At 36.8% G+C, this 23,387-nt stretch overlaps 2 protein-coding genes across 3 annotated transcripts; one reads left to right on the top strand and one right to left on the bottom strand.

Annotated features, from left to right (window-relative positions):
- Positions 1-1,794: 1,794 nt before the first annotated feature.
- Positions 1,795-11,167, bottom strand: LOC145902353 (RNA polymerase-associated protein LEO1-like). Of its 2 annotated transcripts, XR_014402597.1 has the most exons (11): positions 10,551-11,167; positions 9,289-9,357; positions 8,724-8,809; positions 8,490-8,672; positions 8,133-8,282; positions 7,896-8,054; positions 7,616-7,832; positions 7,220-7,363; positions 6,795-7,166; positions 6,636-6,728; positions 1,795-2,738 (listed from the first exon to the last, which is right to left on the bottom strand). XR_014402597.1 is itself a non-coding variant. In XM_082990292.1 (9 exons), exons 1-9 carry the CDS (start codon positions 10,786-10,788, stop codon positions 7,033-7,035), a joined length of 1,380 nt encoding a protein of 459 aa, XP_082846418.1. In that variant the 5' UTR covers positions 10,789-11,167; the 3' UTR covers positions 6,726-7,032. The 2 variants fall into 2 exon arrangements, 1 of the variants encoding a protein (XP_082846418.1); XM_082990292.1 differs by lacking the exon at positions 1,795-2,738 and having other exon boundaries at positions 6,726-7,166.
- A 5,536-nt stretch (positions 11,168-16,703) lies between these two features.
- Positions 16,704-22,271, top strand: LOC145896288 (uncharacterized). The gene is made up of 15 exons (XM_082985090.1): positions 16,704-16,908; positions 17,546-17,753; positions 17,885-18,010; positions 18,117-18,690; positions 19,388-19,531; positions 19,608-19,834; positions 20,040-20,123; positions 20,200-20,316; positions 20,480-20,686; positions 20,755-20,970; positions 21,025-21,113; positions 21,182-21,286; positions 21,510-21,605; positions 21,667-21,798; positions 21,884-22,271. Exons 1-15 carry the CDS (start codon positions 16,714-16,716, stop codon positions 22,079-22,081), a joined length of 2,718 nt encoding a protein of 905 aa, XP_082841216.1. The 5' UTR covers positions 16,704-16,713; the 3' UTR covers positions 22,082-22,271.
- Positions 22,272-23,387: the final 1,116 nt, after the last annotated feature.

Below are 23,387 nucleotides of genomic sequence, written 5' to 3'. Positions count from 1 at the left end.
AATTCTATTTGTACGCTGCCATGGTGAACTTATACCCGACGTGATCACTTTGCTTTACCAGGTTGGTTTGTTCCGTTTATTTTTGTAATGTTCTATTGCATTGTGCTTTGTGGTTCTCACGAAATTTTACTTGTTTAGAAGTAAATTTCGTGGTGGATTATAGAGAATGAATCTTCGCTCTATAACCATGACGGACGCAAAAAAGAGCTGGACGCAATGACTGAACACCGTTTATAACCCGGTACTGTAATTGTAATTAATAAGTCTCAACGCAATATTAATAGGTCACTACGTTTAAAGCCAAACTGCTAAAAAGCATGTTTTGTCTATATAACAGTATGCTATGAAAGTAAAACGCCTATCCTTTCTGGTTATGCCAGTATGCATGTGTGTATTATATTCTTTTTGTTTCAACAAGGGGGTTCTTTAGTTTAAAATAACTCACGTAACTAAAACGATAGTTTTATTTTTGCATACGTGTTTGGCGTTACCTAATGGTAATTGTGAAACCTAGCCTAAACATTATGTCTGCTTAGAAAGTCCTCCATATGCACAGCAGAGATATTTTTTTTACTACTATTAGTGCCACAAACTCAGTCTTCGTCTACTTTTGACATTTTCTTGTAGCGTAAATTTTACGAAGGGACGCCTAACTCTTGTAAGTCCATAATTTTTAGGAAGATCACCTCCAGTTTGGAAGTATTAAGTGTGACGTGTCTTAAAACTTGGCATTATTCCAAAAATTGGCATTGAGGATTATGGTTATGCCTATACTACGTTTGTTGTTGCACATTGCTAGGCCAGCTCTTTGTTCATAAACGCACCGGAATGAGTACTGATTATTTCTTACACGAGATCAGTCAATTTACTTTTTGACGGCCATCCAGCTGAGCCCTTATTTGTTATACGCGCATATTTAGTCGCATGCGGGTCGTTGCCTATACTTTTTGACGGCCCAAGAGAAAATGTAAGCATTTGTTGCGCACGCTTTAATGTGATGGAATTTGTGGTTCACTGTAGTTTTTAATAACCTTTTTAATTTGTCATGCAGCACGCAATTCCCATAAACGCTTGATATTTTCAATTGTTTGAGCATTTTACTGCCGGTATTCTTTTCTACACAGAAAAAAAATCACGTGACAGCAAAACCAAGACGATAACGCGGAAGATAACCACCACTAGTCACCGAATTCAATGCAACTCAATTCGCAACAACCACAGGTCAAGACGATATTGGATTTAGGAGAGAAACTATCAATCTTCACAAGGAAGGGGCATGTGTAGCAACACGCATGTTTCTCTACTTAACTCTTCACACATTTGGAACACGGTGTTAGGCTTTCCGGCAGAAATCGCACAGTCTTCTGGCATCCAGCTCGACGACAGACCTTTTTTTTCATTGTAACTTCTTTAATACCCGTTCGCTCTTTTCTCTGGCACAGTTCGTTATTATTCTCTGTCATTTTACTTTGCCATCCAACTAGTCTCGGTCACTTAACTAACAACTGGCACGCGGTAGAAGTTACTCACTCAGTCACTAAAACGCACTTGGAACAATTAAAATTTACGCCACCTGATTTTGCAAACGTATGTTTCAATTAATAAATAAGTCTGCTCTCGGAGTCGAATTTAGTATAAACAGCAAAAACACGCAAGCAGACTTAGCTTTAGCACTAGCAGCCGACCGGAATCAATTGGTACGCTGCAGTGGTAGGCTATCTGCGACTTTCAAAACATTCTGACAAATCTTTGTTTATACGCGAGGTGAATATTCATGGCACGTCAAAATCATACTTAACACTATTTCAAAGTTTTACACTTAAACTATTACATTGTTTTTACACACCAGAAGGTTAGCACGGAAAGCCATAACATTATAAGAGAATAATTAGTGCATTGGCGCACTGCGTTTTGAATGTTGCCGACCCCTGGCCAAAGACATTGTATGTTGATATAATATCACACTGCGAGTACGACGCCCATATATTGTTTCGTCACAACCCGTTTATTGGTCCCGTATTTTTTTAGTTAAAATAAGCAACCTTAAATTGATACATACGGTTTACAGGCTTCGCAGCCAAGCTGGATCAGCAACTTTTGCCGACTTCTTAAATTGATACATATTATGTTTTTATCGTGTTGCAGTGTTTAGCTAGCTAGCTTATTTACGTAGATCGACAAAACACAATTGCTTTTGGAACATACCTGACGGTTTTATATATCTTTAATACAAACCAATTAGCCAATAAAATGGTTGAGAACTTCATGCTACAGACGTTTCGATTGTTTTCTACAATCATTTTCAGTGTAAAATGAAGGTGAACCGGCAAAATGGTACGGTGAAGTTGCGATACGTAAAAAAAGGCGGGGAGTTAAAAAAGCGCAGTTGTTGAGATTAGAAGCCGAACAAAGTTGCCTGTGGTAGTCATAAAAACAAAGGGTAAAAAAACATTAAATGCACTGCACGTTAAAAAATTAAAAATGTTATAAAATACACGGCGACCAAGGGAGGTTTATACGTTAAAAAGTCGTGGTGGCACAGCGGATGTAACGGAATTTAACAGCGGCTGAAAATTTTGGATGTAAATTGTTTCCAAAAAAGAGAGGCACGGTTTTCCTTCAATCTGTCCAAGGATTGTTGGGTTCTAAAAGTCGACCTTGTTTGTTGGATAGGCCACAAGATGTTGACATACATCCGAAGAAGGGCACGTCATGTGCTTCTTGAGTCTCGTGAAAAGCTAGAAAACAATCGAAACGTCTGTAGCATTAAGTTCTCAACCATTGTATTGGCTGTTTTGTTTGTATTAAACAATTGCTTTTGGTTTTCGGTCTAACAGAACACAATGTAATCTCACGCAGATCACGATTTTCGGTTCCAGATTTCTGTTTTGATCTTAGGCCGAACTTCGGTCCTAAGAACAGACCATTGGTGAAGGAACCTGCTGCCAACATGGTGTCAGAAGCTTGATGTCGGGTCTTCGCCCATGCAGAACCCATCACGGACTACAGCAATTTTTAGCCTTATGGAACATCAACAACCCAACGACAGTTGCCAAGTAACGAGTAACCGATTTGTGCATTTACATTCTGTCTTTAACTTTCAATGTATTCTTAGTATATTTTCACGTAAGTTATAATCTTTGAGGTAAATCATGGTGCTTTAGCAAAATGTTTCAGTATTAACGGTGTCACAATTATGTTGAAGTTGTAAAGTGTTCTTATCTACATTTCTTTCCTGCAACGCACATTTCACACTGTAGTTTGTCATGCTGAATCTCAGTGTTTGGTGGCTGTTGTTGCTCATTCCAAATACAACAGTACTTTGTACTACTGTACAGTGCTTCGTGTAATTGGGTAAAAATGTAATTGTCCAATACCAGGTACCCAATAAAAAAAAAACAGGTTTCTGCACATTGGAACCCAACTAAATTGAGTAGAGTAGTTTTGTACCCAATTTAGGTGAAACGATTATCTACCCAACAAAATAGGTTAGTCACAGCCCAATGAATTTTTAGGGGTTTCTGCAAATTACTAACCAAACGTTTGGTTGGTCACTACCCAACTTTTTTAACAGTGTATGGTGGAGTCGAACTTCGGCAAAGAATTCCACTATATATTCGCAATGGTTGATTGTAATCTTTATTGTTACCACTAAATCTGACGTTCTTCTGGTGAAAAACAACAAATATGCACCTTTTGTTTAAAAAAGATTGTATTTCTGACGTTGCGCCTGTACGAACGACTAGGCTTCTTCAGAGAATAAAACAAACATAGTGGCGAACCCACGGGCAAAGAAATTAAGCCACGAAAAAGTACAAAAGGGCGCAACAGCTAAAAAAAAAACAGCGGGACATAAATCAATGGACAACATCAATCACGGGTCAAGCGGCCAAACATGGGAAACAAAAGTCAAGAATGATTACAGGCGAAATTGCGGAACACAAAATGAAGCTTTTGGATAATTCCAACAAAGATATCAGACTACAGGTTTCCGATCAAAAAGAAATTTGGATTTAAAACATTTCTTCCCGTGTCTTAACAAAAGCAGAAAAAACAGTGTTAGAAAACGGACAAAATATCGCAATCACTACACGCAAATTATCCACTATTGATTTGATCAGTGTCCCTGAAGCAGCTCTTCAACGCCCCGGCACAGATAAACTAGCGGAAGCCGAGCATGCCCGGAGCAAAATTTCAAAAAATTTAAAATTACCACCTTCAAACTTTTCTAAACAAGAATGGGAAGCAACAAAGAATTTAAGGAAAGACACCAACATCATCATATCCAAGGCTGACAAAGGAAATTGCACTGTGGCCATGGACAGACAAGATTATGACAATAAAGTGATAACCATGCTTTCGGACAACGAAACAAGAAACTTGTCAAATCACCTTGTACCAGACTGGAGGCGAAACTGAACAAATTTGTGCGGAAAATACGAACGGAAGACTGCGTATCCCAACCGGAGTATCAAAGACCACGTATCAGCGACGGGGTGCATGCTACCTAAGTTCTACGGGTTACCCAAAATCCACAAGGAAGGTATTCCATTACGACCAATTGTTTCTTTTGTTAACTTGCCAACCTACCAGCTATCTAAGTTCATGAGCCAAATTTTATTGCCTTTAGTGAATAAGACTGACCGTACTGTAAAAAATTCGAGTGAGTTTGTTAAGATTCTTTCTGAACATAAATTACTTCCACATGAGTGCCAATTAGTATCGTTCGATGTCGTTAGTCTGTTTACGTCAATTCCGACAGATGTTGCGCTCAGAATATCCTTGGACAAACTACAACAAGACACAACACTGCATGAACGTACCAATCTTAAGGACGCATATTGGTATTTCTATGAAAATAAGTTTGGGTGCTGGGAAATGCCCACCGTGTTACCCTGTGTCACAATGGAAATTCATGCATCACCAAGCAAAGCAGTGATGCATTTAATTTAAACTTATGGTTGAATGAGCGCACATGTGCGTGCTGTTGTCATGGCGAATTTTAGGGTGTTTGGGGCAGTTTTAATGGGGTTTTGGGCTATTTCAATTAGGTAGTTACTTGCTGGTGGGTGCTGCGGAAAATTATGTTGAAAATGGAGCAAAAAAATCAGGCTGTATTTGTGGAAAAATGAACCGTTTAAGTGGCCGATCATTCGTGATTTTATGAAAGATCCATCTCATAACTACAAATTTTGATCAAAATTAGTCTCCGAAAAAATGGTTTAGCCACCCCCCTAGGGCCATTTGCCCCCCTGGTTACTCAGTATTTTGGTAAAAAAAAGCAACAAAAAATGGAACTGAATTTTGCAGAAAATGAATCGTGCAACTACCCACTTATTTGCATTTTTTGTAAGTTCCAACTCTTCTCTATGTAATGGCATCGAATTTAGTTGCTGAAAAAGTGTCAAAGCCCTCCCCCAGGGCTGTTTATACTCCGCTGTTGGACATATGATATTCCAGGAGGCCCAACAAGTCCTTGCTCTGTACAGTCTCATCCAGGAGCAAAATTAATTTTTTTTTTCAACTTTGAAGAATTTTAGGTCCCTATGTAAGTCAAAAGACCCATCAACGGTCATTGGGAAACAAGCGGAACAGTCGCTAGATGCATAACAGCTGAGGGCCTTGAAAACAGGATTTCTCCAATTTAATACCCATATAGGTCCTTAAGTTACCACACATCAAAGAGCCATTACAGTTGTGTTTAGACTCGACTGTATTTCAACAAATTTTCTCCCATTTCACCGGTTCTGGCCAACATTACAATGGAACAGATTGAACAAACCGCTCTTGCTTCCTTCAATACACCCCCGCGACTTTGGCTTCGCTATGTCGATGACAGGCCGCAGGGTTTCACAATCACATAAACAATATCGAACCTTCTGTTAAGTTTACCCGAAAAACACAACACGACCATAGTTTATCATTCTTGGACGTAAACGTCACTGCAAAACATGACGGGAAACTTACCACCTCCATTTTTACAAGCCTACATCACACAATAACTGCTACTTACAATACACCTCACACCATCCGAAGCATCAAAAACTCACTGTGGCCAGAACCTTATATAGCAGAACATTTACACATATTGCCGATCCACACACTCGAAGGGTTGAACGCAAACACAATCGGAACGTCCTAAAACTTAACAAATTTCCCACTAACATAAATCTCACACCCCCCACAAACATACACAGCATTCACTTCATACCATATGTAAAGGGAGTTTCTGAGCGTATATCAAGAATTAGTAGGCTATATTAATAGCAAGAATTAGTAATACAAGAATTAGTATATAAATGTGTTAAATCGTAATAATGGGAAAGTACTTTCGCCGTGTTCCGCAATTTCGCCCGTAACATGACCTGTGATTGATTGTCTATTGATTCATGTCCCGCTGTGTTTTAGCTATTGCGCCCTTTTGTACTTTTTCGTGGCATAATTTTTTTGCCCGCGTGGGCTCGCTACTGTGTTTGTTTCATTCTCTAAAGAAGCCTAGTCGTTCGTACAGGCGTAACGTCAGAAATACAATCTTTTTTAAACAAAAGGTGCATATTTGTTGTTTTTCACCAGAAGAACGTCAGATTCATATTTCATAATGATACCTGGTGGTCAAAACTTATTTTCAGTTTTACCTCTTTGTCGTGTCTTGCAAGATAGATTGCTATAGTTGTGTCACGACACTGAACTTTCAGCACAATGTGTCATACAGGCAAACATCCGTAAAGCTTTTGGAAAAAAATAGGTTTATTTCCCTATTTCGTGACAACAACACAAAATCAAATGCGACCAACCAATAAAAGTTACACGATCTCGATCGACGCGTTGGTCACCCCGGTCTTGCAGTTAGTGAGCTGGCTAAAAAACATCAGAAACGGCAGGACACCCAGAAGAGCCTTCTTTACGTACCAACATCAGCACCACATATAAAACTGCTTCTTTTAGTTACTATTTTTTGCTTTGGTGTATTGTGCATACCGAAAGGCGCATCAAATAGCATAAAACTAGGAACCAATTAAAGTAACAATTGGTTTATGCCAAACTGGAATGATCGCTGCCATTACCATCCTCCAAAGTACTTTTACCACTTTCATCTTCTTCCTCGTCACTTTCAATATATGTCTTCCTCCTATTTTCACTGTCATCTTCCCTTTTGCGTTTAGCACCTTAAATCAAAGTGTGAATTAAAATTTAAAGAATCATGTGAAAATGCCAGTACCAATTGCCAAATTGCCCTCCTCTTCATCATCATCATCATCATCCTCAGACTCAAATCGTTTCGATTTCATTAGTTTTCTATCCACTTCTGACTCGGAGTCAGATGTATATATTTTTGTGTATTCACGCTGTAAGCCATGAACACCTAAATTCAAACACATACTTTAATTTTGAAAATTTCACCAATATCTTTTCTTGAAAAGAAGTGTGAAATAATGTTATGCCTTAATGCAAGTATATCTCTATTTTACAAGAACAACCACAGAACTATGAAAGAAAAAAATCAGACATTTTATTTGCAGGATTATATGGAGGATTTTTGCACTGTAGCAAAATGCAGAATTAGGTTATGCAATTTGCTACACTTCAGATATCAGCAAACATATTACAACATTACCGGTTCGAAATTTGTTTTTTATTGCAGAAACACTTTCTTCATCATCCCCATCTTCTTCCAGGTAGTTGTTTGACAAACCCCTTGCATGAGATTTCTCTCTCATTCTACGTTTTTGTGCTTCACGGCGCACATGTGCTTTGAGCTGGTCTTCTTCTTTTTTCATAAGATCAGCTTTTCTGGATTCCGGATCTTGTCCAGCAATAGGAAGGACTCTAACCTTTGAAATATCATAGATATAACAAGATGATTTTTTTTGGTAATGTTACTTTTTTGTACAAACCTTTTGTTGGTTTTGGTTATGTCTCATGGCAAGACGGTTTGTCATTTTCTTATGAGTTGCAGATTTAGTGCTGTGTGGGCGAAAGGTTAGTTTGGTCTTAAAAACAGCTTGTCCCTGAAGACCAGTACCTTGCCGAATAAACAAGTGGTTGTGGTCCCCCTACAAAACTTGGTTTTTAGCTAAAAACAATTTCAATTGATATGCACAATTTTAGACATATTATCAAGAAAAAAGAACCTGCAAAGACATTCGGTGCACATCAAAAATTTCTGAACCAAGATACAGGGACATACTTCCATCCGACCACCGTACAATTCTTGCATTTGAATCAGTCAGTTCAATTCCATTAACATCGATATACTTTCTCCATCTTATAGTGTTTTCTACCTAGCAAATTGTACATAATGCCTTTTCTCCAAGGAAAAAGTTAAATTCAAATTCTCAGAACCCTTACACTGTATGTCAAATTGAAAAGGGGCAAATTTTTTTCTATGTTTTGCTGTTGATAAAGTATGGCTTTGTACTAACATAAGCATTTTAAAATTAGTTATACAAATGTCTGTGCTTAAAAGTCTGTGTATATGTATTGCATACTTTTAGCTTTAATCTTGTCCTTCCTTCCTCATCAAGAAGTTCATCTTCTTCAATTTCATCTTCATAAACAGTTGCATCAAATGGTCTTGCTTCCACACTAATAAAGTTTGGAAATCTGACAAAATGTATTCCAGTACCAAGATCTGTCCCAATTTTTGGTATTTCGACTTCAATGCGTGTCTCCTAAACATTTAATTGCTGTGGTTTGGCATTTTTTTAAATAATTTTGCAAACCGATTGTTCTTTAGAAATCTCATCTGCAACAGTGTTTTCTCCTTCAGACATTTCATCACTTTCCTTTAATGTTTCTTTTTCTGAATCTTAAAATAGGTAAATTAAATATAAACAATAAGGACAGTTTTTACACCATTAACATATTTCCACTGCGCCTTATATATTACTTTTAATATCTCATTTTAAAATATTTAACACCATCAGGTGGACATATATGTAACAGTAAAATTTAAAGTTTAAGATTTCATCAGTCAAACATAACAGTAAATTTACACTAAAACATAAAATCTGACTTCAATCTGGACTATTTTTTTAACATATAACAAAATCTTGAAGACATGGGAAATACACTACTTACTTTTCTATAATGTTTTTTTTGCAATGTTTACTTGTGTCAAACTATAAAAAGTGGGCTTAGATAAAAGTAAAAATTAACCCTTGCAACATATCATCTTTTGATTGAAGACCACATTGAAAAGTATGGTAAATTTATTCAAAAACCTATTTCTGGTAATACAAGAAGTATTTGGTTTTAATTAGTCTTGTAATGCAATAGTTTACTTACCTGACTTTAACTTTTCTTCATCAGATGAGGAAATATCATCTGCATCACCAAATAAATTTTCAGCTTTGCCTATAAAATAAAAGCACAATAAACTTTTTGAAAAATTATCCCATCAACAACATTCAGTGGTGGATCCAGAAAACACATGAGGGGGTGTCCGGTTTGGGTACACTAATTCTTGCGTGAAGGGCAAATACACATGGAAGTCGTTATTTGTGGTTTCAATTTTTCAGTTTTACCTGACACTTACCATTCAAATTCGGCTGTAAAAACAGGTAGCATTTGGTAATTTTATATTTAAACAACATATATTGTTTCAAATTAGACTACAGTAGAACTCGGTTTTAAATCCAGATTCGGTTTAACTATAAATTGAGGAAAATGTCTTATATTTTTGATTATTTAATTTGGATCTTCGCCAACTACGGATAAAAGTTCACTTTTTTAATATTTTATATTTTTTGTATGTAATCAGGATTTAAGTGAATTTTTTGGCTTCAACCTTGCATTCGTATACTGAACCACATTTCAGTTGCATGTTTACTATCTTACAGTTAGATATTTGCCTAACTGCACTGTGCTGTAATGATTATCACTATTTATGTGTTCATAGCAAATTATCACGTTAATCGCTGAAGCTTTCTGGGAAATCAAAAAGTTTAAAACACAGATGTTGAGGGCTTTTTGATAGTCAAGTTACGAAAATGTCTTGTGTTAAATTAAGGTGAGTTTTGCTGATATCCTAAACAAACTACACAGTGACAATAAACTTTCTTTAAAGGACTTCGCCTACTGTGGAAAATTTTTTTTGGACAAATCACACTCGGATTAACCAAGTTCTACCGAATATTACCATGTGTCAACCGTGACTAAAGAATTTGCTATATTTTTTTGAAGAACTATATTGTCTATCTACCATATTTCATTCAATTTAAAAATAGGTTATTTTGCACATCAATCAATGGAAAAACTAAATCTGCCCCATACTGAAGCAGTGTGCAGATATCGATTACCATGGGAGTGGTATACATGCAAATGAAACTTTTTTTCTTTCACTGCCTTGATATGCCTTAATGCTTGCAAATGCTCCCAAACTTACTAGGTGACAATGCAGTGAGCACATGCACATTGTCTGGCGAAACATTCAGTCGCAGTTTTTAAAGCAGCTGAAAAGTGCAGCCTGCACAAAATTTAGTGACATATTAATCAGTTGGCCCCGTGGCGACCAAAGTGTTATAATATAAAAATCCACAACAATATACCTGACTTGGAATGCTCATGTTGGCTGTTTCCTGTGGAGATTCCAATAGGGTCCAAATTGTCACTTTCTTCTAAATCTTCAAATTTAAGATGTAGTTGTTCATCTTCGCAAGATGAAGGACTGTTTTCGTTTTTGTTTATGCTTTGACTGAACAGGTCATTGTGCTTTTTTGCAGTCTGATATAAACCTTCATCTTGGCTACTGCTATCATCTGTATCAAACTGCTCCAGTTCCTCCATAAAACCAACAAACTTCTAACCAAGGGGCTTCTTTTAAAACTTTTAATGCAGATAACTTTGTTTTTTGAAAATAGCACGAAGCAGAATGATTTTTTTACATACCTAATTCACATACAAACTTTCCTCTAATAGGCTACCATAACTACAAAAGTCACGTACAATAGTTGGTTATGTGCTGAACCAGATCCGGGTACCTAAATGAATGACCAAGTCTCAGCAACCGACTCGACGCGACTAGGTAACTCCGTAACATGTTTGCCAAAATATTTTTTTTTGTTTAGAGCCAAACACCACGACAAAAAACGCCAAAACTACTTTTGAAGGAACCAGAAAAGAGCCAATTGTTTAAATACTGTCCTACATATCGTTTATTTTTTCTGCTTCCCTAACATATGTTAGACTGTATTCACAGGCAAAGTACATTCATGTGGTAGAGCAACATATAATCTATTCTATGTTTATTTATGCTCTTGGATTATTTCCTTCTTCCTATGTGCATATAGACCACCCTCATTCTGGCAGAATAATTTTGCAAATTTGCCACATTTTGCAAGGTACAACAGGCATTTACTCAAAAAAAATTTTTTGTGATTAGAATCAAATTACAGAGATGAGCAAGCAGTTCAAACCTCAAAAAACACTTAAACAACATTTTCCGCAGCTGTATCAATCAAAAAAATCGCGAATAAAAAAAATCGCCTGGTTTTGCGATTCAGCATAATGGCGGCATGCGAAAAACTTCCCTAATACAAAGAATTCTGCTCGGCGTTCTTGCAATAGGTGCCAATATTGACCAATATCAAGGGAACGGAAATTTAATGCTCTACAACATGCAATTAACAATTTTGAAATTAAGGTGCCGGATGACCTTCGAATCGCCCATTGAAGACGACCCGCTTTTAGCGAATCAGCAGCATAATGGCGTAATGTCGGCATGCGAAAAACTTCCCTATTAAAACAAAAAATGCACTAAAACTGCACCAAACACGCTGAAAATCGCCCCGGCTACACCACGTGACTTCTTGCTCATTCAACCAGAAAATTGACCCCAATGCATCACCGGTTGCCTTGTGACGAAACTGAGAATCTCTATGACGCAGGAGTACAAGACGGGCAATCCTCGCGGGCAAAACTATTTTAATAGAGTTGCTGATATGCGGTCTTTAGTCCTATTTTCATAAAATAAAGTTTGGTCCTGGCATTGAAATTCGTTTTGGTCGAAGATTGCCTTTCTTTTTGTTTGTCCCTTATGACGCATTGACGTTGATGAGGACATATTTCACGCGTTATCGTTTGACTGTACTGTTGCATTCTATTAGGATTTGATCTCAGATACCGAAAAGTTTATCAACCCGTATGCATTCGTGGTACCTAACATGAAAATTTTTTATTAACCTCCCTCCTATTATCTCCAGACTCCCCTATCAATGACACATTTGCAGGAATTTGTCAGGTGTAGTATGAACTACACTACATTTTCAATTTTCTTTTCCCTCAAAAGTAACCATCACAATTCAACTTTTCCTTTTTTTTCGAACTGAACAGTGAAGAAATGAATCACGACCTGCACAGAAAATAGAGCATATTTTTTTTACAGTATTTTGTCACAGAAATAAATTATGCAACAGATGTCACAGGATAAACAGTAAATAAATATGTTTGTGTGTATTGGAAAAAATAGTATTTAGCGTTATATACAGGGGCGTATCCAGGAATTTTTAAAGGGGGGGTCCAAATTTTTTAGGGAATTCCCCGATTTTCAGGTATAAAGTAAGGTTAATTATGGGAGAGAATCGCAAAATACGAACGCCGGTGTTCGCGCCAATCGTCATATAAACGGTGGCTTTCTGGCTTGCGCAATTGCGTAACGCTATGGGACACTCGATGCGAGGTTTTGCCGTATAGTGCTTGCACCGTAGTTTTATTACTACTGCTTTCAAAGTTTAACAACTAAACTAATTTACTTTCACGCAAGTAAACCGCTTGTCATTACAACGGCCACTGAGAAACGACGTTTCGTCCGTAAACTGACGAAAAATGACCTTTGTTTCGTAACAATGCAACATGTTTGGTAACAATGCATAGCGCCCTATTTCACTATTTCATGTGATTATCCAAGCAATAACACGCCAAAAACTGTCTACAAGTCTCGCACGACCGCAGAAACCACTTGAAACACATCCGCCTCCAGTTTTGAAACGAGCGCGACCGGTGTCCAGGCCTGTTATAGAGGGCGCTATGTAACAATGCCAAGTGTTCGGTAACGATGCTCCCTGTTTGGAAACAATGGCGAATGCAAGCACGATGCGGTTTTCAGGTCAACGTCAAAGAAAATTTCTGGTTTTCACGCGGATTTTGACAAAAAAAATTGCATGTTGTAGAGCATTAAATTTCCGTTCCCTTGATATTGGTCAATATTGGCACCTATTGCAAGAACGCCGAGCAGAATTGTTTTAATAAGGAAGTTTTTCGCATGCCGACATTACGCCATTATGCTGCTGATTCGCTAAAAGCGGGTCGTCTTCAATGGGCGATTTGAAGGTCATCCGGCACCTTAATTTCAAATTTGTTAATTGCATGTTGTAGAGCATTAAATTTCCGTTCCCTTGATATTGGTCAATATTGGCACCTATTGCAAGAACGCCGAGCAGAATTCTTTGTGTTAGGGTAGTTTTTTGCATGCCGCCATTATGCTGAATCGCAAAACCAGGCGATTTTTTTTATTCGCGATTTTTTTGATTGATACAGCTGCGGAAAATGTTGTTTAAATGTTTTTTGAGGTTTGAACTGCTTGCTCATCTCTGTAATTTGATTCTAATCAAAAAAAAAAAAAACTTTGAGTAAATGCCTGTTGTACCTTGCAAAATGTGGCAAATTTGCAAAATTATTCTGCCAGAATTCTGCCAGAATGAGTGTGGTGCATATAGGGGTGACACTAATTTACGGAAAAAGGAACCTAAGGAATCTAAGGAAATTCACACTAATTTAGGGAGCTAAGGAACTAAGGAACCTAAGGAAATTCACAGACACTAATTTACGGAGCTAAGGAACGGAAATAGTCGGAGGAAATACATACTGCTTACGGAACTGGCCAAGGGCGTCTAGTAAAGTAGATAGAGCTTACAGAACTGACCAAGGGCGTCTAAGGAAAGTAGATAGAGCTCACGGAACTGGCAAAGGGCGTCTAAGGAAAATATATAAAGCTTACGGAAATGGCAAAGGGCGTCTAAGGAAAATATATTGAGCTTACGGAACTGACCAAGGGCGTCTAAGGAAAGTAGATAGAGCTTACGGAACTGGCAAAGGGCGTCTAAGGAAAATATATAGGGCTTACGAACTGACCAAGGGCGTCTAAGGAAAGTAGATAGAGCTTACGGAACTGGCAAAGGGCGTCTAAGGAAAGTAGATAGAGCTTACGGAACTGGCAAAAGGCGTCTAAGGAAAATATATAAAGCTTACGGAAATGGCAAAGGGCGTCTAAGGAAAATATATTGAGCTTACGGAACTGACCAAGGGCGTCTAAGGAAAGTAGATAGAGCTTACGGAACTGGCAAAGGGCGTCTAAGGAAAATATATAGGGCTTACGAACTGACCAAGGGCGTCTAAGGAAAGTAGATAGAGCTTACGGAACTGGCAAAGGGCGTCTAAGGAAAGTAGATAGTGCTTACGGAACTGGCAAAAGGCGTCTAAGGAAAATATATAGAGCTTACGGAAATGGCAAAGGGCGTCTAAGGAAAATATATTGAGCTTACGGAAATGGCCAAGGGCGTCTAATGAAAGTAGATAGAGCTTACGGAACTGGCAAAGGGCGTCTAAGGAAAATATATGGAGCTTACGGAAATGGCCAAGGGCGTCTAATCAAAGTAGATAGAGCTTACGGAAATGGCAAAGGGCGTCTAAGGAAAGTAGATATAGCTTTTTATTTTTCCGATTTTAATTGTTTTCCTGTTAATCAGCACTGCATTCTTGACAGATACAGAGATTTTAAAAAAATTATAGGGGGCGGAAAGTATTTTGGCACGCGGTTGAATGTGACGTACCCCTCCCCCTAGCAAAACATGCAAAATCGCTTGTGTTTAGAGTCATTCTGATAAAATACCTGGGATTTGTACCGATTTTAATTGTTTTCCCGTTAATCAGCATTAGATTCTTGACAGATACAGAGATTTTTAAAAAATTATAGGGGGCGGAAAGTATTTTGGCACGCGGTTGAATGTGACGTACCCCTCCCCCTAGCAAAACATGCAAAATCCAAATGATTCTAAGCAAAAACTTGAGAATTTGCGGTGAGCACTTATATGTATTGAACTTCCAGAAGAATTCGTGTTGAACTTTTGAAGCTTTTTGTAATTTAAATTCAGAATAAACACATATGTACCCGATGAACATTCTCGGGTAACTGTATTCACCAGTGCGGAACTCTTTTCGCGAAAAAACATATTCGGATTCTGCCAGAATGACAATAGTTTACTTAGCGTCTCTTGGTCCACTAAATTTCAGAACATGTGGCTAAAATTCGGAACGTTTGGGACCGAATAGATTACACATATATTTTTGGGTGTGGTACAAAAAGTACAACCGACCGAGCAACCTACAAGTTTTTGATTTGTGATGATGTGAATTTGTCTGCCATGGAAAATTCAAGTGAATCAGATTTTTCTGAATCTGTTGTTGATCAAGCAATTGAGCACAGTGTAATTGGAGAAGAAAGTTCTACTTCCTTTAGTCAGTATGAACCAGCTTCATGTAGCACTCCTCAATCACAATCTACAATTGCAAATATAAACAAAGCCCTAAAAGATCAGAGATCTCAACTTCAGCCACAAGCAAGTCAATTGGTGCAAAACATTCAAATACAAAAACCAAGCAGTTTATATAAAAGGCACTGTGATGCTTTGCCAAGTGATTATTTGCCCTCATCAAAGCGATTCATTCATAAGTTGTTCCAGGACATTTCTCCGGTGGAGGAGTTACAAAACACTGTTTTGACAAATAAAAGATTTTGTTGTATGGAAAAGGATGAGTCACTATTGGAAAAAAAAGCCAGCCTGCATGACCTTTGCTCTGATGCAAATCATGCTGAAAACCATCTTAATATTGAAGAAAGTTTGTTGGAAAAAACATTCGATGAAGATAGTAGTGCAAATGTATTTTCGGATGATGATACAACTTTATTAGATTCACCAACTTGGGAAAACAAAATTACATTGCCTAATTCAAAACTAGCCAATCCTCTTATTGGTTTTGATACTGATGGCGTGTTGTCATCTAAAACAAGTGGAACAGACCAAACTGTTTTTATAGCCATCTATGATAACAAAAATTCTCCTGCAAAACAACATGATGAATTTGTACCTCGACATGTTACACTTTCTAAGTATAGAGAAAAGCATGTAAATGTGAAAAAAAAAGTGTTTCCTTCTTGGCTTGAGAGTGCTCGTTTAAGCTGTTCACCCAGTGATATAAAATCACTTTATGACATAGAGGACATGAGTCAAAAATATCTAACAGATTTAAGTGAGGCAAATTATGAGGAAATATTGAAATTGGCTTTTAGTTCCTCAAACATGCTGGTAATTAATGAACCAGATTATTACGACAGAATTTGTGACAAGACGTTAAAACGCTTTTCAAATTTAAAAAGTCTTGAGCGCCAACTTCATTCTGTCATTTGATGCATAGGCCCAGTTTTAAGCAACTCATTTTATGCCAACTACTTTATGTTTAATGTAAAAAAAGTCTGAATATTTCTGTTTCATATATTTGAGTTGCAAAAAAATGCTTTGAAGTTACACAATTTGTATTCCAGTTTCATAAACTTAAAATCATTTAAATTAATTGTTGTCAGTATTCCCATTCTGGTTAATAATTCAAATATTATTATTGCTGTTTCATGAAACATGTTGTTTTAAGGATGGTGGCATTATGTGTACCTTGTCAGATATTTTAAACTTTAGTGAAGAAGATGGATTACTTACATTGCGGTACTTGGAGTTGGAGGCTTATGTTGGAATAGTTTCAGCTTTTCGTGCACAGGGATCGTTGGTGGAAGAAAAAAAAAACATTCTTAAACTGTTACAACAAATTCTTGGAATTTCAGTAGAAAGACATAAAGCAGAGGTAACACAATTAGCATGTGGCTGTGCTGGGTTTTGGTTTAATATGGTTGACTGAGTATATAGATTTTTTTTTTTTATCGGAGTTGATATGGTAGTTTACCGGTATATCAAATATTGATACTTTGTTAAATCACAGAAAAAATATGGTGCTTGTGGAAAGTAACGATGAAACAAGCAGGCTTTGTTTCGTGAACTTTGAAGGAACTTAATTGTGTTTCTGGTAGTGGTAGTCAATGTTTTTCAACTCTTTCAATGTCACAAAGTCAGACAACAAGAGTTTAAACAGAGATATTAACACTCCTTTATTCATAGACAGGTTTATGTGTTTATAGAATTTGTTTTAAAAATTGCGGTTTTTACCTCCGAATGCTAGATTGTAGAGCCAGTTTTTAAAAAATGTCCAGAGTGGACTAAGTTGAAGATTTATGCCATAAACTTCATTGTAACAGTATTGTGAATCATCCAATTAAAACAGTATTTATGAACCTTAGCATCCCAATATCAAACATTTGCAAAATTCTCAAATTAACATCATTTATCAAAAAGTCTGTATTGTTTTAGTTAATGGTGGAAATTGTAAGTGAAAGCTGTCACCAGAATTAAGCAATTTAGACAATAATATTATGTTTAATTGACAGATAAGGCGAGCGGTCAATGATGAAAAGTTGTCAACTATATGTTTATTGCAAAATGGGACACTTTGCGAAACAAGTTGGCAAAAAGAAGGTCGTCGCTTAATGAACGTTCTTAAACGAGCAGCTCCACAGACTGCATTTACAGAAATTGCCAATAAAATCTCCAAAATAACTGCAAAAGAAAATGATGAAGTCAGAAAGTTCAGTTTAGGTATTTGTTTTGTTATATGGATGTCATTGCAAATTTTTTTGTTATTTTTATCTTCAATTAATCTGTCACATGTATTACATATTTATCTAGTACGTATCTGATTTGTCTGTAGTTTGTTGCATTTATTGTAGAAGAACAAAGAAGAAGCAACAACAAGCATGCAACATCTATATCAAGTGATACAATAATTACTACGAATATTCCTACAAAGGAGTTAATGACTGCTGATGCTTCAACTTCTACTGATGATCTGCTTGGTATGACTAATGTAACAAGAACAAAACGAATCAATATTTTAAATTAACATTCATCTAAATATATTCAATTTTGCCAAATATCATGTAACATCCATTGACATTTTAGGAGATGTGGAGCAAACTGATTCAACTTTATCCAAACCCTCTGGTTCATTTGTTTATCTTCCTTATGGAACTATAGTTCACATGGAAAAAAATTTTGACAAGAGACCACAAAAAAAGTTTGAAAATTCCCAGATTAACCCAACTATGTACGCAAACTCCCCAAATTTTGACAGAAAATCACTAATGAATAATGTAAAAACAGAGGATACCCCATTTGTTATCAAAGAAGTGTATAGACCAAGTGATGTTCAAGCAATACAGCAGTCTAAATTGCTTATAAATAACAAACAGACGGTGACCAAAGACCATTCTGTGTCTGCATTAGTTGAATCTGAAAATATTGCTGAAAATCAAAGCGATGTTGTTACTCAGTACCCATTAACAAAACATGCACAAGATGTAGTTCAAGAAACGGAATTTTCAACAAGGCACACTTCCAGCACAAATCTTTATCAATTAAAAACATCGCTTGTTAGAGATCACACTGATCAATATTCAGTTTGTGAAAAAGTTGGTTCAATCATTCCTCAAGCTCCAGTGCCACCTGAGCATCTGTACGCTGTAGGTGCAAGCAGGTATTGGATATAACATTAGTTGTATATGGGCAGAGTTGCCTGACCGTGCTAATGTGTAATACTCGTGCCTTAAAAAATAGAATTGTGCTTATTTCTTAGAAATGTGGTTAGTTTTTTTTTTCTAGATGATATATGGTGCACTGTGGGAGAATTTTTACTGTGTTTTGGGTACCTATATTGAGAAACTAACAAATAGGGTCATCATCTTGACATAATTATTAATAGCCTTCAAAATCAGCCATATTTATGAAATAAATCACTTATTTTATATACTGCAGCATCAATAAGCAGTGTGCTTATTTTTCAACCCTTTCAATTAGGTTGGTTTGATGAACACTTTTCATCACAATACAATCTATTGTAACTTTGGTATAGCACCAATGCAACCATACCTGCATAAGTTGGCTGCAAACTACATAGCTGCCCAATTTTATTATTGCTTTGTTATCCAAGTTGCAACTTTAAAACAATAGTGCGATGTACATTGTGAAAAAATAACACATTACACATCAAACAGGCCATGAATCACAGATAAGGTTAGGATATAACTACTTGGCAATATCTGGCTAATCCAAGTAACTATGATCCACCATTTATTATAGCTTTTGCTTTTGTGTTGACTAATGTGACAAGTTCAACATCTTGCTTTTATTAAAAGTAAATTTAAACAGACATTTTTTAAATTTCATTTTTTCAGAACCAAAGCAACTGCAAGGACAAATGCAGCAAGCTGGGCTACAAAAAATAATACGACAACCAATGCAACTAAAGTTAAAAAAAGATTTCATAAACCACCTATGCAATATGTTCAGAAAAAAGGCAATTCATCAGCATGTTCAAGGTCAAAGCCTATTAGATTTACTTTTTTACCAAAAAAGTTTCTGTTGAATGTATTTTAAATTTTTTTTTTTTACCAGATTAAATTGGTTTTCAAGCTCTATTTCATTTGGACATGAGAAGGAAAAGAGCATGGCTGGATCAAACAAATTAGAATTAAAGACGAATTCCAGCTCCAAAGTTTTGTCTTTAAAAGTGGGCAATGAATCTCTTTCAAACACCAGTCTTCACATCAGTGATTCTTTGTTTTCAACCAACAAAGATAATCCTCCACAGAAAGTTTTTAGACCATCAATTGGCATGTCAGGTATTTGACTTTGTTTGGTGTCTAGGAATTGTGTAAAAATCAACGCAACTATGTGTGGTATGTCAACAAAAAATATTTCTGTCTTTATCATGGGTCATAGGTTTTTAGAATTATTTGGGGGAGTCAAAAAAACAATGATATCATACAACATTATGACATAACAACCAATTTTGTTTTGTGAAATACAAAAAGTTTTTTTAAGCAGGATTTTCTCTGAAAACCCATAAATCTCTGACAACCGGATTAAATACTGAAACACAGCAAAACCTATGTTCTTCTGTCGAAACAGGTACCATACATAATTCAATATTGTAAATATTAGCCTGTTTTGAAATGTCCCAACAATATTAATGTGACTGTTCAAGGTTTGGCTTCAGTGAGTTCTATTGTATCAAGAGTGTCATCTCCAGCAGAACCCTTGATTGAACATGTGTCAGGTGTAAATATAATGGAACAACAATTTCCACATTCACCTTCATTGGGTTCGTAACCATATAATTCTTACTACTATAAACTATGGTATTTGTCATAATAGTAAACTAATTAAGTACAAGCTGTAAATTCTGTTACAAACAAACCTTAATTTTTAAGTTTTACAGAGAATTCTATTTTTATTTTTTTAAACATTTGCCTCAAAAACTACAGGTAGTACCATGTCTAAGAGCCTTCCAACAGAAACGCTATTTAAGATGTGTCGGGAGAGAGAGCTGGTTTCAAAAACTGGCGATAATGTAACATTTGAAATTAAATCATTGCCAAATTCATCACTGTCGAGCAATAGCAATCTTAATCCATGGAAGTCAGATTCTTCTCGAAATATGACCAGTTCTTCCATTGGAAATGAGAAAAGCAGTTAAGTCCTTGTGTTTTTTTTGCATTAATATTAACATATTTCCTTCTTGCATACATTCATGGTTTAGGAAATCTTGACATTGTGCAATCCAACACTGGCAAAAGTGTCAATCTAGCTGTTTCAGGACTATGTGCTTTAGCAGCTGCTCCTATAATAGGAAATGGCTGCGACAGTAAAACATCCCAAAACCTGTACAAGGAAAAATATATTTCTGAACCCAAACCACACCCATTTGCTGGAAGTGGTATTATTAAAGTTGCTTCCAGACCGATGCAATCAAAAGGTGGTTTGCTATTATTTACTTAATGTTAAATACTTTTAACTCATATTTTCAAAGTTGCACAAGTACAAAGTCTTGGAAACAGCAAGCCAAGCATCATTGTTGTACATCGACACCCTGGAGGAAAACCTTCACAATCAACACCTGTACGTAAATGCTAAATACTTTTCATTAGGCTGCCATTTGGGCCTTTAAATAAATCACATTATTTTAGGCAAAGTTTCTGGAAATGAGCAATAAGGCTGTAACCAAACCACTATCAAAAGTATCTGTTCCCATTAGTGGAACAACAACTTTGGTAAAACCAGTTCCAACAAAGGTACTCTACTCCTGCATTCTTGATTTGATTAAATTGTTTATTGCCTTTATAGTTTTGCAAAAGTTTAAGTATATTAATTTAGCTTTTCACTTATGCGTGGTAGCAGATTTTATATCAGGCAATAGTTTTATCAACTACAAAATCTTGGTGCAAATATTAAATGTACTTGTTTTGATTATACATTTATTTGTTCAGTAATTGCATAACCTTCCATTTTGTGTAGGTCGTTAGTGTAACCACTAATGTTCGAACAGTTGCTGGAAAACCTGTTGTTACCACTAATTTTCACAAAGTGATTACCAAAGGAAAAATGCAACAGGTTTAATATTATTGCTTATGTGTAAGTTTTATCACTGTTTTACTGCATTTGATCGCTTTAGCTCGTACTTAAACCAACTATCCCCATTGCTGCTCCAAGCCAAAGGCAGGTGGTGGCAACCAAAAAATCTGTGTTGGGGGAAGGCAAACCAACATTGGATGTATTAGATGATAAAATCTCTTCTAGTAAATCTGTAAGTGATGCATTTTTTTCACCATTGACTGTTCCTATGCATAGCCACTACCATTAAAGCATTAATACAAATAAGCTCTGTGCAGGAAAACTTTGAGGTTCCATCATTGGTATCCTCTGTCAGTTCTTCTCAATTAGCTGGACGAAACTGTTTGGTAGCTCCAGCTTTAAAATCTGTATTCAAGCCCAGGCCAAACGTAACTCCTTCAGGAACGAAAATTGTTACAAAGAAACAAGGTGATGAAGAAAGTGAACAATCTTTTCATGCACCACAAGAACATTAATATTTGGTTGTGCTCTTAAAGACCTGAACTAGTATATGTACTGTATTTATATTAACTTCATTCTATAAATGTTAAGGGTGGTCTGTATTCATGTTTACTTTATTGCTTAAAATGTATTTTGTATCATCTACACAATGCATGAAAAACAGTGCATTTTGTAATTCTGTGGATAAACGGGCTATTGCTAAGGCGATTTGAGCGCGTTTTTGGCAGTTTTAGCGTGGCTTTCTGGGTTTTTAGTCAGCTAGTTTATTGGTGGTGCGTGTTGTTAAACTCTGGTTGAAAAAGTATTAGAAGCGTAAGGGTATTTGTGTATTTAGGGGAAAATCGATGTATGACTTAACAACTAACCAATGATTTTAAAATTACTATGGAAACGTGCACCGGCCTTAACTCAATATTGTTCCCATGTTCATGCGTAGTGGAAACGTTTGCTTGTCATGTTTTGTGAACAGCAGCCTGCCGAGCAAATACATGCAACACCGGAAGCAGGTGTATGTCGATGTAGGTTCAGTGTTACTCGACGTACTAACATTAAAAAGAGGGCAAGGGTTACATCTGTCAGAGGTTGTGCTGGTGGACAGGGTCCCAGCAGCACAATGCGAGGTAGCCAGCAGGGAGGGCTGCAAAGCTACGAGCTCTTCCGTGAAGTCGACCTGCCGAGGATCGATGGAGGTTCAGTGGTGCTGCTGATTGTAAACGACAACACGATTGCACACAGATTCCTGGAGAGTCGCTTCGCTCCAGTTGGGATGGCTGTTGAAGGGACCTTCCATAGAAGAGCCAACTGAGAGCACAGAAGGCTATAGTGTCCAACGTCTTGTTAGGTGCACAAGTGTAGTATTTCATAGAAACTATGTTAATCCAATATCACTACATGGGTCACTTTGCGAACCGATTCAAGTCTTCGAATTCGCAGGAATTACGCAGTGGACATCTGGGTGTTGTAAAAAGAAAACAAATCGCGCGAAATTATACAACCATTGATATAACCACATCGGGGTATTTTCTAAAAACTGTTCAGGGTGTTTACAAAACAGAAACGCACCACCCACAGTGAAATATCATCCGTGGCAAACCTGTATTAAACCATGGCAACGCATTCACACAGACTTTGTAGGTCCTGTGGAAAACCACATGTGCATATTGACAAGCACCACAGGCAGTGGCGACTAAAGATTATCGTAGTAAGCGTTGGCTTTATTGAAAAAAACTTATGCCACTGACCTATCGCGTAAAAATTGTAAAATCGACATTTCGGAAATAATGTTGGTGAAAATGTAAAAATGTAATCCAGCGTGTTTCG

This window comes from Ascidia mentula, chromosome 1, assembly GCF_947561715.1.
Source record: "Ascidia mentula chromosome 1, kaAscMent1.1, whole genome shotgun sequence".
Taxonomy (NCBI): Eukaryota; Metazoa; Chordata; class Ascidiacea; order Phlebobranchia; family Ascidiidae; genus Ascidia; species Ascidia mentula.
The sequence above is the reverse complement of the archived record's forward strand: the minus strand, read 5'-3'. Positions and strand labels throughout refer to the sequence as shown.